Source organism: Monodelphis domestica, chromosome 4 (assembly GCF_027887165.1).
Source record: "Monodelphis domestica isolate mMonDom1 chromosome 4, mMonDom1.pri, whole genome shotgun sequence".
Lineage (NCBI taxonomy): Eukaryota > Metazoa > Chordata > Mammalia > Didelphimorphia > Didelphidae > Monodelphis > Monodelphis domestica.
Window position 1 is genome coordinate 452785426 of NC_077230.1, and position 15703 is coordinate 452801128.

General features: G+C 46.4%; 1 protein-coding gene across 4 annotated transcripts; it reads right to left on the reverse strand.

The window, feature by feature from the left end:
- Positions 1–1551: 1551 nt before the first annotated feature.
- On the reverse strand, positions 1552–15699 carry LOC103092918 (kallikrein-8). 4 transcript variants are annotated; one of them, XM_056796944.1, is made up of 6 exons: positions 15585–15699; positions 15130–15233; positions 14328–14487; positions 13192–13445; positions 5786–5919; positions 1552–4434 (listed from the first exon to the last, which is right to left on the reverse strand). In XM_056796944.1, exons 2-6 carry the CDS (start codon positions 15215–15217, stop codon positions 4282–4284), a joined length of 789 nt encoding a protein of 262 aa, XP_056652922.1. In that variant the 5' UTR covers positions 15218–15233; positions 15585–15699; the 3' UTR covers positions 1552–4281. The 4 variants fall into 4 exon arrangements, with proteins under 4 accessions (XP_056652922.1, XP_056652923.1, XP_056652925.1 ...); XM_056796945.1 differs by having other exon boundaries at positions 15130–15228; positions 15585–15679; XM_056796947.1 differs by lacking the exon at positions 14328–14487 and having other exon boundaries at positions 15585–15693.
- Positions 15700–15703: the final 4 nt, after the last annotated feature.

Here is a 15703-nt window from a genome sequence, read left to right on the forward strand (position 1 = left end):
TCTCCACATATTTATTTCCATGCCTCTCATCTTTGTATATTGTGGTCTCTGATTTCTCGTTGCCTATAGCTCCATTTTTTCATCTCTTGGTGTGTCTACTATTCTCTCAGAGTCTCTAAGAATTTCTTACCCCTGGTTTTCTGGGGGTTTTATCTATTTCTCTGTCTTTTGCAGGCACAAGTTCTGCGTATCTTTCTGTTTCTCTGTCTTCATCTCTATCTCCATTTTTTCTCTTTCCATCCTTCCTTTCTTTGCACCCTTAACAGACAGACTTCTCTCATTTTCTCTCTTTCTTTGACCACTTTTGTCTCTCTGTGTCCCTTAGGATACTGACTGTCACTCCCTGTGCCTTTACATGTCCCTGGCTTTCTCTTTGCTTCTCTAGCCTACTTCCCTGCCATCTATCCCTTGCCCTGTCAGAGCATACAAAATATATTTAGACCATCATATACTAAATCAAAAAGAGAGAAAGGTGAAGGTCCAGGAATCTCACGAGAACCCCTAGAATTGTCTGATCATTGTATGCAATGTCTACAGGTTACTGAAGCAACAGTGATGGTCCAGGCTATGAAACACTGTGCTCCTCTGTCTGGGACCCTAATGGGAAGCCTGACAACAGCTTCCTGAGGAAAAAAAAAGGTATTTCTTCCCTTCCACTCCACAATAAGTAGCCCTAAGAGTCCCCTAAGGAGCAACAAGAGTCCCAGTTGTATAGTTTCTATAAGTGCCCAGCAGTCTAGACCTGTAGTGCTGCCATGTCACACTTTGGACTCAGAATGAATTTGCAGTCCACTATAAATTCCAGATCTTTTCCCATAGGAACTATAGGATAATCATGACTCTGTCATACAGTATTTTGAATTTAGGGGGTTTTATTGTTGGTTTGGGGGAAGAAAACTTATATGAGTTAATATGGAGCAAAGTAAGCAGAACCACAAAAACAATATACCCAATAATCACGACCATGTAAAGAAAAGGGAGGAGACATAAATTTATTCTGTGTGCAGGGACTGTGCTATGTACTTTATGAATATTATCTCATTTCATCCCTACAACCACTCTGGTAAGTAAGAGCTACTGCTATCCCCATTTCATATTTGAGGAAACTGAGGCAAACAGGGTTAAGGGACCTGCTCAGGATCACAAAGTCAGAAATAGTCTGAGATCAGATTTGAACTCAGGTCTTCTGACTCCAAACTCAGGACTACTGTGTAGCTACTGTGTCACTAAGTAATTGCAGTAGTTAATCCTGTCCCAAAGAAAAGAGGAAAAGTCTCCTGAGAGCAAGAGACTCTCTTCTTATATTTTTTTGTGCCCCCTGAGCTTAGTACAGTGCCTGGCACACAGAAGACACTTAACAGTGCTTTTTAAAAATCCTTCATTTATTTGTTAGAGAAGGGGGGGTCTAGGGGTTTGAGTTGTTGCATATACCATCAGATGTGGTCACAGAAGTGTTGTTGGCTTGACTCTGCTTATTATTATTTTTTAACAAAGAAGTCTCTAATGAAGGGGCTGCATAGGGATCAATCAGAAGGACAGAGAGTCAGAAACTGTGGCTTCATTGTTTATTTTGTTTTGCTTTTAAATCTCCAGTGCAAATGAATATCAGTCTGTAACTTTGAACTTGAGGGAGTTGTTTGGCCCTCTGAGGAGTTAAATCATTTCCCATGATCACACAGAAACAGTAAGTGTCAAAATCCGGACTTAAATTCCTGATTCCGAGACCCACCCTCTATCCACCACAACATGCAGCCTCTCACTGGGAAATTATTGTGGTGTGAAAAAAATATATGTGTGTGTATGTGTGGGGATGTATTGAGTCAATCGCCCCACCCACGCTTAGAGTAGCAACCAAAATGCTCTAGCCCTGATACTTTTATCAGGTGAGATCATCTCTATTGAATCAATTAGCTAGAAGCACTCAAGTCATAGTCACCCTGACATATTTTATTTTTTGAGTCTTCTATAAAGAGAAGTCCAGATCAAAACCTAGTGTTGGAGAGAGCAGATCCAACCAAGACACTGAGAGGAGATCCCTTCTGAGAAGAGTCAGAGGAAAGGCTCTCTCTCCTTCCCCAACCTTGGTCAGAGAATGACCTTGTGATCTCAGAGGATCCAGGGATTTGGATAGCTCTCAGGGACCTTTACAATGTCTGTAGTGGGGCCCAGAGACAAACCTGACATCCTGAGTGGATATCCTCCTTTGTCACAGCTATCATCAACTTCTGATGATGGCAGAGCATGCCACAGAGTTCAGAAGGGACGTCTTGTACCCACTGTTCTGACCATATTATTTTTTAAAAACTCTTATCTTCTATCTTAGAATCAATACTGTGTATTGGTTCCAAAGCAGAAGAGCAGTAAAAGCCAGGCAATGGGAGTTAAGAGTCCTGCCCAGGGTCACACAGTTAGGAAGTGTCTGAGACCAGATCTGAACCCAGGATCTCTCATCTCTAGGCCTGGCTCTCTATCCACTAAGCCACCTAGCCCTCCCCCCCCCCAATTTTAAGTATCTGTAGTGTAGAAGGCACTCTGAAACTTTTGGCCTTTGGAGAAAAAGGAAAAGGGGTCCGAGAGACATAGTGAAGAGCTAGGATTCCAAAGGCACCTGGCTTCCTGTCTTAAGAGCTAAATTTCAAAGTGACTCAGTTTCCTCAGCTTTAAAATGGGGGTAATAACCCCTATACAACCTACTTCTTAGGTCTGTTGTAGTGATCACGGGGTTAACACTATGTAAAGGATCCCTCCTGCCCCTTTCCCTGGAGGCCCCAGACACTGTCTCCTTTAAGAACCTCAGCTCCCACTGGGGATCTAGGCAATGGACCCTCAGGCCCTAGACCTCGGGAGATCCAGCCCAAGTTTCTTGTGGGTCCAGGATCTTTAATGGCAGGTAAATCCTAAGGGGCAGGACCAGGCCTGAGGGTGGGGGCAGAAGCTCTCCATCTGCGTTAGGTTCAGTGGGCAGAGCTATAATTCTGGGGGGGAGGGGAGGAAACTGGAGTCGATGAGGACTAGGGCGGTCCAGAAGGAGGGGACTTTGGAAGAAGAGACCGACGACTAGGGTGGTCTCTAGTCTGAAAGCCTGGAGAGAAATATTCATGGAAGAGCACTGGGGAGAAGTGGGGTAAGGAAATGGTTGGGAGCGGGGTAAGACCACCAGACCCGGGTGTGGGCGGGGCTGGGCAAGGTCCCGCCTGGACTGGAGGATGTGGGCACGGAGGGTAGGACTTAATGGATTGGGGGCAAGGGGCAAAAGGAGCGGAGGGTGGAAATAAGGAGCCACGGGAGGCCTGGGAAGGCGGTACAATTTAGGGTGAGTAGGAGCACAAGAAGACAAGGAGCGAGGGGGCAGGGATGGGCAGGGCACCGCTGGGGGCGGGATGAGAATGCAGGGTTGGGGGCACCGCGGAATAGCAGGGCAAGGTGCAGGTGCCGGCTGGAGCTGAGCCAGGAGCACAGGCGGACCCGAGACCCAGGAGGCCGGGGAGGGAGGAAGGACGGGTCGTGGCTTGGCTTTTTCGAAGGTCGGACGCCCAGGAGCACTGCGCCCTTTATGGAGACTCTGAGAGCATCTCGGGAGGCATCTGGCGTCTCTGCTCCTGGGGCTCCTCCCTGCTCAGGGGCCCCGCCCGAGAGGACGTGCTCCCCGCGCCCTGGCCCCGGGACGGATTGGGAAAGAGGTGTCGCCGGGAGGAGAGCCAAGGGCCACCGAGGAGAAAGGGGAGGCTGCCCGAGTCAGGCAAAGGGGAGAACCCAGAGAACGCGGCCGGAGACAGTGGGGGCTCCGGTGGGAATGATGGCAAGGGGTCACCGAGCCAGAAGGGGAGAGAACCGAGCCAGAGGCCGCCAGAGATTCTGAACCTGAGGAAGAGCCCGGAAAACAGAAACAGCAGAGGCGCTGGAGAAGAGACAAAGACCGAAGGGGGGAACGAGGAAAGGACAGAAACAGACAGACACAGAAAGGAACAGAGAGGGAGAAGAAGAGGGACAGGAAAACAGATGGACCCAGATGGAGCTAACCATTGAGCAACACTCAACGTCTCCCCGAACCCAATCTCAAGGAAGGACTCAAGGAGAAAGAGAAAGGCGGACCCAGATGAGAGCCACATACTGCCACCACGGAGAGCCCTGGCTTCTGCCTCCATGGGCCAAGAGCTTAGCAGCAAAGTGCGGTCAGGTCTAGGGGGAGCGGGGCCCGGGCTATGTATTTATTGAGAAGGACCCCCCTTTCCCCATCCCTGTCCATTCCATTCCCCTGCCAGCCCGCCCTGGGCAGAGGGCTCAGTTAGCGTCCATAATCTTCTTAATCCAGGCAGTATAGCGGCAGACACTGGTGTAGACGCCTGGTTTATCCACTGCCCCACAAGGGTCTGCTCCCCAAGATGTGATACCCTGGAGAGCTCCCCCGCACACCAGAGGGCCCCCTGAGTCACCCTGAATGAGAGAGAGAGAGAGAGAAAACAGCCTGAGAATCCAAGACTAACACCAAAGGGAGTTCTGGTCCAGGGGAGGCTCATTATTGGGGGTGAGTGAGGGTGGCTTCCTCCTGGATTCCAGCCTTGACGTCCTGAGACTGCTTGAGGTCCCTCCCCAGGAAGCTTTCCTTTCCTTAGGTCTAGGGTACAACTGGCCTGCCTTAGCCAGTGGGGAAAGGGCTTTGTCCTGGTTCTTGGCAGTGCTTAACATCTAGCCTTAGTTATTGGGCCATTGGCCCAATCTCTGACTACTGGAAAGGGGGCACTGTCTCCTTTAGCCAATCCCTTGGGAGGGGGAGGGACCTCAACCAAGAAGCTTTAATTCTAAATAAAAGAATTAGTGATTCCCCTCCACCCCATACAGAGACACTGACCCTAAACAGCTTCCCTAGCTGCCTCTGTCCCCTGAAGAAGTGACCTTTAAACAAGATGGAGGAGAGACTCCCTGGTCTTCTCTTGTCCCAAGAACACTCTTCTCTCTCTTCAGATCATATGAGCATGACTGAAAGGGTCTGTTGAGGCCATCTAGCCCTACTTGTTTTACGGATGAGAAAACTGAGGTCCAGAAAAAGAGAAAGGCTTTACTAAAACCTTGCAGATAGGGAGGACCATATTCTGGATTCAAGCCCAGGAAGTTTGGTTTAGTAGGAAGAGGTATAGATTTGAAGTCAGAAGACATGGGTTCAAATCCCAGGACCTGCCATCAATTTATATCCACCACTATGACCCCATCTCTATGCCTATTTCCACATCAGTAAAATGGCAAGGTAGAGTCAGGAAGACTCGTGTTCCTGAGTTCAAATCTAGCCTCAGACACTAGCTGTGTGACCTTGGTAAAGTCACTAAACTCTATTTGCCTCAAATTTCCTCATTTGTCAAATGAGCTGGAAAAGGAAATGGCAAGCCACTCTAGTGCCTCTGTCAAGAAATCCCCTAATGAAGAGAGCTGGACACAACTGAAAAACCATTCATAAAAATGACTAAATGTGATCTCCAAAGTCCTATCCAGTGGCAAGATCCTATAGCTATGAGACATTGGAAACAGTACTGATGTAGAGTGAGAGGACCTGACAGAAATCATTTAACTCTCTGGGCCTCGGTTTCTTCATATGTAAAATGAAGTGGATGGCCAAAGGGCTTCTAAGGGCTTAAGAGCTTCTCTGGCTCCAGAGCTATCTGCCTAGAAATCCAAGCAAGGATTCCTTCCCCTGCACGATGGTCCCATGTTTCTGTGCTCCTCCAAGTCCTTCCATCCAAACCCAGTCTCACTCCCCTCTCCCCCAGCAGATTTCTTTCTTGTGAGCTCTGACCTGACAGGTGTCCGCACCATTGTTGTTCCCTGCACACACCATGCCATCTGAAATTTTGTCTGGGTATGCCTTTTCACAGCGATCCTGGGACCAGATGTACAGTTGTGCACAGTGCAGGGTGTCTGGAAAATTCTCTGGGAATTGGGTTGGGGAGAGAAGCTTGATTAGTTATGGAAGAACATAAATTATATCTGCAAAGTTTGAAAGACCAGCGACTGGAGACCTCACTGTTCTTGTAAAGTGAAATTCATTTGGCCAACTAGCTTGATGGTTGAAGGCATGACCCACTCTTCCTAGTCCCTCTTTTATATGGGAGGGGAGAAATGATTGGAGAAATGAGTAAATTGAATTTTTGAGAGGCTCCTATTCATGAATGCATATTATGGGGTAGAAGGACTCAGAAGGAAAGAAAAATAGCAATAAAATCAAAATCCCCAGAAGCCAATTTGGATTTGCTCCAAGAATTCTCAGCATATAAAGTTCAGGAAGGGAAATAAAGGCAACTCCTATTTCAGTAGAGATGGAATTAAAATCAGTTAAGGAAGAAGGAAAAAATAATAAACTTAAACCTTGACATTATAAAACATTTGGTGGAAAATCTTAATAAAACAGCTGATTTTCCCATAAGGAATACAGTACAGATAGATGGAAGGTCAAAATGCAGAAGGGAAAGAAGAAATAATTAAACAAGGCTTTTCAAAAAACACAACTTGAGGGGGCATCTGGGTAGCTCGGTGGATTGAGAACCAGACCTAGAGACGGGAGGCCCTAGGTTCAAATCTGGCCTCAGCCATTTCCTAGCTGTGTGACCCTGGGCAAGTCACTTGACCCCCATTGCCTAGCCCTTACCACTCTTCTGCCTTGGAGCCAATACACAGTATTGACTCCAAGATGGAAGGTGAGGGTTTAAAAAAAAAAACACAACTTGAATATTTGAGATCTTTATAAATGAAGGCAATATGGTACAGCTAAGTAGCTTGGTGGATTGGGAGCCAGGACCAGAGAAGAGTGGTCTTGGGTTCAAATCTGACCTCAGTTATTTCTTAGCTGTGTGACCCTGGGCAAGTCACTTAACTTCCAATGCTTACCCCTTACCACTTTTCTGCCTTGGAACCAAAACACAGTATTGATTCTAAAAAAGGAAGTGGGTGGCTTTTTTTAATAAGGTAATATGTTTGAAAGACAAATCTTGATGATATAACCTGTATATTCTGGTTATAGGGTGGCGTAGGAGTCAGCTAACAGAGACCTTTTCCTGAATACAAGCTTTTTACCATAACAGGGTAGAAGAGCTTAAAGTCCAGATACTTTACCAAGCCACTCTTTTATAACCATGTCAAATAACATTACTCTTTTATCCCCTCACTATCCCAATTTCTCAGTCCAGAAAAGTGACTGCTTAGCCTCACCTGCAAAATCCTCCAATCACATCATTAAGAAGAATTCTTTAACCAACTGACCCTTTGTCTCTTTTTCTATCTCTTACTACTTCTGTGTATACCTTCTCGGTATTATTTTTCTCTAACCCCAGAGCAGTTCTCTCCTCTCCTCCCCTTCCTTCTCTCCCTCCTCTTCTCCTCTTCTCTCCTATCTTCCACTTTTCTATCTTTTCTTCTTTCTCTTCTTACTATCTCTCTGACACTCTTTATGTCTCTCCAACCTCTTCCTAAATGTGTTAAGGATGAAAAACTCACTGCCTTATAAGGCCATTACACTCTTAGACAGTTCATTTATTAAGTACCTGCTCTGGGCCAGGCACTCTAACCTTCCTTCAAGCTGAAATTTGTCTCTTTGAAACTCCTCATTATTTCTAGTTTTGCCCACTGAGACCAAAAAAGAACCAATCTAATTTCCATTCCACATGATGACCACTGGGAGGCTTGAGGACAGATATCATGCTCTCTCCCCTCTCCTGGCCCCACATGTAGACTTCGAGGTGCTGTTATTTCCTTTTCCAGGCAAAACATTCTTACTTTTTCAGGCATCCCCCCTTATGCCCTGCTTCCCAGTGTCTTTCTTGTCCTGGTTATTCTCCTCTGCATCTGCTCCAGCTTTGCTAAACTGTGTCTCCCAAGAACTGGCCAGCAAATACTGGAAGAGTCCTGATCAGATCTAGCTCCAATGCTAGATACCCTTTGTGTGGCCCAAGAGCTAATTAACCCTTTGGGCTATGTCACACTGTGGAATCTCATTGGATTTTCTGACTAACTAGACACTTTGCTCCTTGTCACAAAATATGATCTCTCTATGCCTTCCCTAGAATATGCTCAGCAGACTTAAGGATGAACCAAAGCTGGGAGGGATGTCTCAAACACTAGAGGACAGGGTGTCAAGAAGCTTCACAGACCAAGACATGAGGCTAAATCCTGCTGCAGCTGCTGCTCCAGCTACTACTACCACCTCACCATCACCTCTACTACTACTACTATTACTACCTACTGCTAACTACTGTTTCATATTATTTACTTGGGCAATGGATAAAATACCCAGTCTAGAGTCAGGAAGAATCATCTTCCTGAGTTTAAATCAGATCTCAGACACTTACCAGCTGTGTGGCCCTGGGAAAGCCACTTAACCCTATTTGCCTCAGTTTCCTCATCTGTCAAATGAGCAAGAGAAGGAAATGGCAAACCACTCCAGGATCTTTGCTAAGAAAACTCCAAATGGGATCATAAAGAATTGAACACATCTGAAATGACTGAACATTACTTATTACTCCTATTATTATTGTAATTGCTGCTGCTACAATTACTACCATCAACTCCACCACCACCACCACCACCACCACCACCACCACTACTACTACTACCACTACTGCCAGAACTACCACCACCACCATCACTATTACTACTACTACTACCACCAAAACTACTACCACCACTACCACTACCACTACTACTACTACTACCACCACCACTACTCCACTACTACTACTACTACTACTACTACTACTACTACTACACTACTACTGAGGCAGTTAGATGGCACAGTAGATGGCCCTAGAATCAGAAAGATCTGAATTGCAACCTGATCTTAGACAGTAACTGTATGACCTTAAGCAAAGCATATAACCTCTCTGCCTCTGTTTCCTCACCTATAAAATTAAGATAATAGCACTACCTCACAGAGCTGTTTTGAGGATCAAATGAGATAATCATTGTAAAGCAGTCAGTACATTCTGGTACATAGTAAATATTAGCTATTATTATTATTACTCATCATCATTAAAAATATGTACAGTTGCCAAACACTTTGCAAATATGATCTAATTTTATTATCACAACAACCCCGGGGGGTATAGCTATTATCCCCATTTTTATAAGTCAAGAAACTGAAGCTAATATTGGCTAAGTGACTTGCTCAAGGTCCTAGAACTAGTAAGTGTATGAGGTCATATTTGAACTCAAGTCTTCCTCACTCCAGGTCCAGTACCTACTGTCTAGCCACTTAACTATAAAGAAGATGAAGTTTACTAGGATTAAACATCATTTGGGGTTCAGAAGAGTTGGTGTTGCCTATTGGTTAGTTTGGATGTGAAAGATCCAGGCAGGGGCGTGAGGGAGGATAGTTAATTATAAGTTCAATATTGTAGACAAAAATGCTAATGTGATTTCTGGTCACATTTAAGTAAGAGAGGAATCTTTCAGGAATAGAAAGTGATAGTACTACTGAATTCTGCCCAGGCCAAAATAAGTCTACTGTTCAGGTGCAAGCACCATATTTTAGAAAAGACTTTGATATGTTAGAGGGCATTTATATGAGGTCAACCAGCTTGGTGAAGGGCCTCCAATCCATACACTAAAAGGATTGATTAAAGGAATTGAGATGGAATTGCACCCAAATTCCTAAAGAAGAAGTTACAGGAATTATAGAAGGAAGTAGATAATAAAACTATATTAGTAGGGGACATTAACCATCCACTCTCAGGGTTAGATAAGTCAAACCAAAAAAGTAATGGAATTGAGGATGTTCATAGAACTGATGAAAGAGAAGGATGATAACTGCCTTTGGGAAGATGAAAAGCTACAATTGGGAAGAGCAGTTTGGTTTATTCTGTCTGGGGACAGGAACCATGGGTAGAAATTACAGAGATCAATTTAATCTTGATGTCTGAGGAAATTCCCTAATGATTAGAGTTTTTCCAAAATGAAATGGACTGCTTCAGAAGGTGATGAATTCCTCCTTCACTTGAGCTCTTCCAGGAAAGACTGTATAATCAACCACTGGTCCAGTAGATAATAATAGGCATTTTGTTAGGTACATATTAGACTATAAGGCTCCTGCCGAGGTCCCTTCTGATTCTAAAACCTTATAATTCGCTTTGTGATTTTTGGTATGACTGTTGTTGTTGTTGTGTGTGTGCTTAATCAAGCTCAAGAACTGATTACTTATTCCTATAAAAGTTCACCTATTTATAGGCTTCAGCCCATCATTTCAGCTTAATGAGATATTTTTGAGTCCTAAACAATGATCTTATATCTAATAATGCTACCGTCCATTCCATATTCTATCATACTCAATTTTTAAAATTGATTTGGAATGTCAGAGCTTTGCTTGACTTGTTCTACAAAAGTCAGCTCAAATCTCATTTGGTTCTGGATTTAGGATAGTAGTATAATAGCAATAGGAATGACAATAACAGCTAACATTTAGATAGTACTTTAACATTTCCAAGGCACTTTGTAAATGTTATCACATTTGATACTCATGACAACTCTGGGAAGTAGGTGCTATTAATGCACCATTTTACAGATGAAGAAACTGAGGCAAACCAAAGTGACTTACCCAAGGTCGCACATATGGTGTGTCTAAATCACATAGTAAAAAAAATATCAAATTTGTCTCTGTATCCCCAATACTTAATAATCCAGTGTCTATGCAAAGTAGACATGTCAATGAATGAGCAAATGAATGAATGAATTGCAGTCACTGGGTGTGGTTTGGAGTCCTGACTTTGTTACCAACTAGCTGTGTGGAAAATCATTCTGTGAACCTCAGTTTCTTCAGTTGCAAAGTCCAAGTAACACATTCCTACATCACAGAATTGTTGGGAGGATCAAGCTGGTTCACAGGTGTCAAACAAGCAAAGTGTCAACCTGTCAAGGATCTATGATTTTCTCAGCATGCTTACTTCTTTGCAAGCCTATTCTTTCGATGAGTTTAGTCTTAGAGATTCCCCTGATATTCATAAAGCTTGAGGGATTTTCCCAGGGTCACACAGCTAGTAAGCGGTAGAGGCAGATTTCAACTTTACCTTCCAAGAAGCAAGACCATCACTCAGTCCACTCTGTGGGGCTTCTCTTACCCTTTCAGAGTGGTACAGAAATGTTACTACTTTCCCCTATTTCATATATCATTTGGATGAACTACTACCATGAGGAGTATGCACCATCTAATTTCCCATTTGGTTGCATACTACTAAGATTTCTTGAGACACCTAGGTGGCACAGTAGATAGAGCATGGGGCCTGGAGTCAGGAAGATCTGAGTTCAAATCTGGACTGAGATACTTACTAACTATGTGACCCTGAACAGGCCACTTAATCTTGTTTGCTCAGTTCCTCATCTGTAAAATAGGGACACACTGGAGAAGGAAATGACAAGCCACTCCAGTATCTTTGCCAACATGGACAACATCCATGGCATTGTGTACAGTTGGACATGACCAAAGGACAACAATAGCAACAAGGGTTTCTTAATTCCATACCTATGTTTTCATTCTTGTAAAGAAATACTAGTGTAGAAACTCTCTCCCCAAATGCAGAGTATCAGCTCATGTAAAACTTAGAGTATTAGAGAGCCTGAGCTGTTAAGTGACCTGCCACTGGGTTCATAATATTTGTGAGAGAGAGGACTCGAACTGACAGAGTACTGCATTACTTAAAGGAGGGCCATCGACCAACTATACCAGTCTTCTGTATGTTAACCTTATTACCTCATTGGGACTGTGAAGATTTTTTTCTGTTTCCCCCAAAGTGTGGAAGGAAAAGAGGAAGGAAGGGAGGAAGGAAGGAAGGAAGGAAGGAAGGAAGGAAGGAAGGAAGGAAGGAAGGAAGGAAGGAAGGAAGGAAGGAAGGAAGGAAGGAAGGAAGGAAGGAAGGAAGGAAGGAAGGAAGGAAGGAAGGAAGGAAGATAGGGAGGGAGGAAGGAAGGAAGGAAGGAAGGAAGGAAGGAAGGAAGGAAGGAAGGAAGGAAGGAAGGAAGGAAGGAAGGAAGGAAGGAAGGAAGGAAGGAAGGAAGGAAGATAGGGAGGGAGGAAGGAAGGAAGGAAGGAAGGAAGGAAGGAAGGAAGGAAGGAAGGAAGGAAGGAAGGAAGGAAGGAAGGAAGGAAGGAAGGAAGGAAGGAAGGAAGGAAGATAGGGAGGGAGGAAGGAAGGAAGGAAGGAAGGAAGGAAGGAAGGAAGGAAGGAAGGAAGGAAGGAAGGAAGGAAGGAAGGAAGATAGGGAGGGAGGAAGGAAGGAAGGGAGGGAGGGAGGGAGGGAGGAAGGGAGGGAAGAAGGAAGGAAGGGAGGGAGGAAGGGAGAAAGGAAGGAAGGAAGGAAGGAAGGAAGGAAGGAAGGAAGGAAGGAAGGAAGGAAGGAAGGAAGGAAGGAAGGAAGGAAGGAAGGAAGGAAGGAAGGAAGGAAGGAAGGAAGGGAGGAAGGGAGGAAGGGAGGAAGGGAGGAAGGGAGGAAGGGAGGAAGGGAGGAAGGAAGGGAGGCAAAGGAAGACAGGAAAGGGAGAACCCAATCTCTGATTTATCTTCTTTCCTTTTATGATCTTAGACAAGCCATTCTCCTCTCTATGTCTTAAGTTTCCTAATATGTTAAATGAGGATGTAGGGCTACATCAATACTTCTCAAGTGTTTTCATCTTAGGACCCCTGTACAAAGTTATTGAAAACTCCTCCCCACCAAAAAAAGACCTTTTGTCTATATGTCTATTGATAGAAATGAAAGCATTTTAGCATTATTATGAAAACGTTTTTGACCTGGTGTAAACTCCATGATATGATTTTGGGGAACCCCAGGGATCTCTGGAATAAACTTAGAATTATTGGCCTAAATGAAACTAAATTTTCTTCCATTTCTGACATTCTAGGTTCTGAAGGTTTGCCCAGCTCTGACAGTCAATGTTCTAAGGGCTATGTGACCACCAACATTCCAAGTTCTATATTCTAAAGGTTATTTCTAGCTCTGAGTCCACATAGACACTTCCAATTTTAATATTCTACTTGCCAAGAGCTCAAAAAGGCTGGACATTCTATGTTCTACAGCCTAAAATCTGGGATGCTTCTCTACTCAGTATCCCTGGTTGGCCTGGGGTCTCAGTTTCCTCACTTGTAAAATGAAGGGATGGGATGCCATAACTTTGGAGGACCTATTTTCAGCTCTCTTAGCCTATTATCCCTCCTCTTGGAGCAGTACCTCGGGGGCTGGTGGTGGTACCCCAGCCTGACACCGTACATTCCTGATTAGGCTGAGGGCATCTGGAGGCAAGTCCAATGGGTTGCACATTCCTGTTCACCTCAGCTGGTTTGCGAAGTCTAAGCAGCATCAGATCGTGCTTGTTATTGGATGAGTTGTAACAGGGATGAGGGATTGATTGAGCTACTTCAATCTCTTGCTCAGAGTCTTCTCGTTTCTCCAGGCTATTTTCTCCCAGACGGACTGAGTAATTCCTGGTAGGGGTGTGGGGAGAAGTCCATGTATCAATACTCCCAGCACCCACCCTGGCATCTGTACCCCTACCTATTTGGGAACTTTGTCTCCTTCTCTTCTCCCTCAGGGATCCAGGTGACTGCATCCCTAGCCTTTCTCCCTCAGAGACTCAAGCATCCAGAATCTCAGTTCCCACCCCTAGGGACGAAGGCCTTTAGGTGCTCAGTCCCAATCCCACTTAGGGACCCAGGCATCTGCACCCCTGCCTCCCACCAGGTCTAGCCCCTGTCACCTCAGAGACTTGCCTAACTATAAAACCAGTCCATGCCCCTGAGGACCCACAGAGCTGTGATGCCGGCTCCTGTCCCCCTCCCCCAGAGCCGAAGGTCTCTAAGTCCTAGGCCATCCTTCCAATAAATCATTCCCTCAGCAGCACAAAGGAGCAAAGACACACCCTGGTACATAGACACCGGGGGCAGATAAGCCAGTCCTTCAGAGAGGCAATAGCTCCTCCCATCTTCCCTAGTGAAGTAGCCACTCCATAGCCCCCTGCGGGGACCCAGGCTCTTCCTCCCCCACTACCTATGGAAAGTTTTTAATCTAGGAAGATGAAGAAAGGGTCAGAAAGAAGCCTTTTTCTGAGGTGCCTGCCCCACCCCCATGCCTCGAGGCAGACACGTGGTCCCGGCTTCAACTTCCCTCCAAGATCAAGGCATCATCCATCCGCCAAGTCCCAAAGCCCTGGGAGGAGATTCTTCCCCCACCCTTCAGTGAAGTGATCTGTCACTGAGACAGAGAGGTAGAAACCAGCCTGTTTCCCCCAGGCTCTGCCCCCTCCTTAGGGACCCAGGTGTTCTCCTCCCCCAGTCTTGCGCCCTTAGGGACCCTTGCATCAGGCTCACGGTTTCTGACAGTGGGCTGCTGTGAGTACCCACTGAGGGGCCACCAGGACCCCCCCACAGAGGAGCCGCACGCCCTGGAACAAGCCTGCTTGCCAGGGCTGGGAGTGGGGTTCACAGGGTTGTCCCTCTAGCACTCTGGAATCCTGCACCCAGAGGGACCCTGCAATAGCAAATGAGGAAGAGGTGGTTACTGAGGTGCCCAGAGCAAGAGGAAGGGGGGCATGACTGCTCTTTCTGGGGTACCCCCCTCAATGCTACCCTTAAAATTCTCCCTCGGGGGTCAGCTGGTGGATTAGTGGATTGAGAGTCAGACCTAGAGATGGGAGGTCCTGGGTTCAAATGTGGCCTCACACTTCCCAGCTATGTGACCCTGGGCAAGTCACTTAACCCCCATTGCCTAGCCCTCACCGCTCTTCTCCCTTGGAGCCAATACACAGACGGAAGGTGAGGGATAAAAAAAAAATAATTAAAAAAAAATTCTCCCTCGGCCCATGAGTCATCCCAAAACTGGCCCACTGTGTTGTTGTAGAGCCTATCAGAGACATTCTCAATCCCACATCGACATAGGCATTGGCACCCTCCAATGGGCTCTCAGAAAGGGTCCCATAATCTCTCCCACAGCCCCTCAATGCTCCCAGACTAGCCCCCCCTCCTTCCCACAGGCTCCCATCTGTTTGTTTGCCTCTTCCCCCCAGCCCAGTGTTCAGCCATATCCCTCCACCGTCCCACATAGCCTCAGAAGCACAAGGAAAACTAGGCTTGGTACCGGTCCCCCATGCCAGAATCCGCTCCCCACCCTCACCTGCACAGGTTGTCAGCAGCAGCTGGAGGAAGGCCCAGCGCTTCCAGGCGTGGAAGCAGGAGCTCCAGGAGCCTGAAGAGGGTCCCATGGCAGGGCCTGCTAGGCTGGGCAGTGGGAGGAAAGTCAGGGGGAGATGAAGCAACGCAGGAGGGAAGAGCTGGAGGGGAGAGGGGCCCCTGATCGAGTCCCAAACATCTAGGAAGGGGCCTGAGGGTGAGAGATTGGAGGAGAGAAGGGCCACGAGCTGGAGAACCTGGGTGATGAGGCCTCTGACGGGGGTAGGGGACGGGATGCCTGGGTCCCTGTGGGAACCGTGGCCTGGATGTCTAGTGCCTGAAGGGGAAGGGGAAAAGGGGAAGGGCTAGCAGTAAGGATGCCTACAGGTCCCTGCTGGGAAGTCTACTCTCCTGAGGCTCTAAGAGAGGCTGAGGGCTGCTCAGTCTTGGCTTCCTCACCTTAAGAACTCCTCCGGGGGGAGTTCTGGGCTCAGGCTCCTGGCTGGTTCCCCCCTTAGGGCTCCTATGATGCTTCAGGTCGCTTGGTCCCCAGCTATCACCAGCGTTTGGGGCCAGAG

Excerpts from the sequence above, each read along its gene's own strand:
- LOC103092918 (XM_056796944.1), bottom strand. The coding sequence starts at position 15,217 with ATGGGACCCTCTTCAGGCTCCTGGAGCTCCTGCTTCCACGCCTGGAAG. Across the intron at positions 5,920-13,191 it reads TACCACCACCAGCCCCCGAG|AGAATTTTCCAGACACCCTG; the intron begins GTACTGCTCCAA and ends CCCAATTCCCAG. Across the intron at positions 4,435-5,785 it reads ATGGTGCGGACACCTGTCAG|GGTGACTCAGGGGGCCCTCT; the intron begins GTCAGAGCTCAC and ends TCTCTCATTCAG.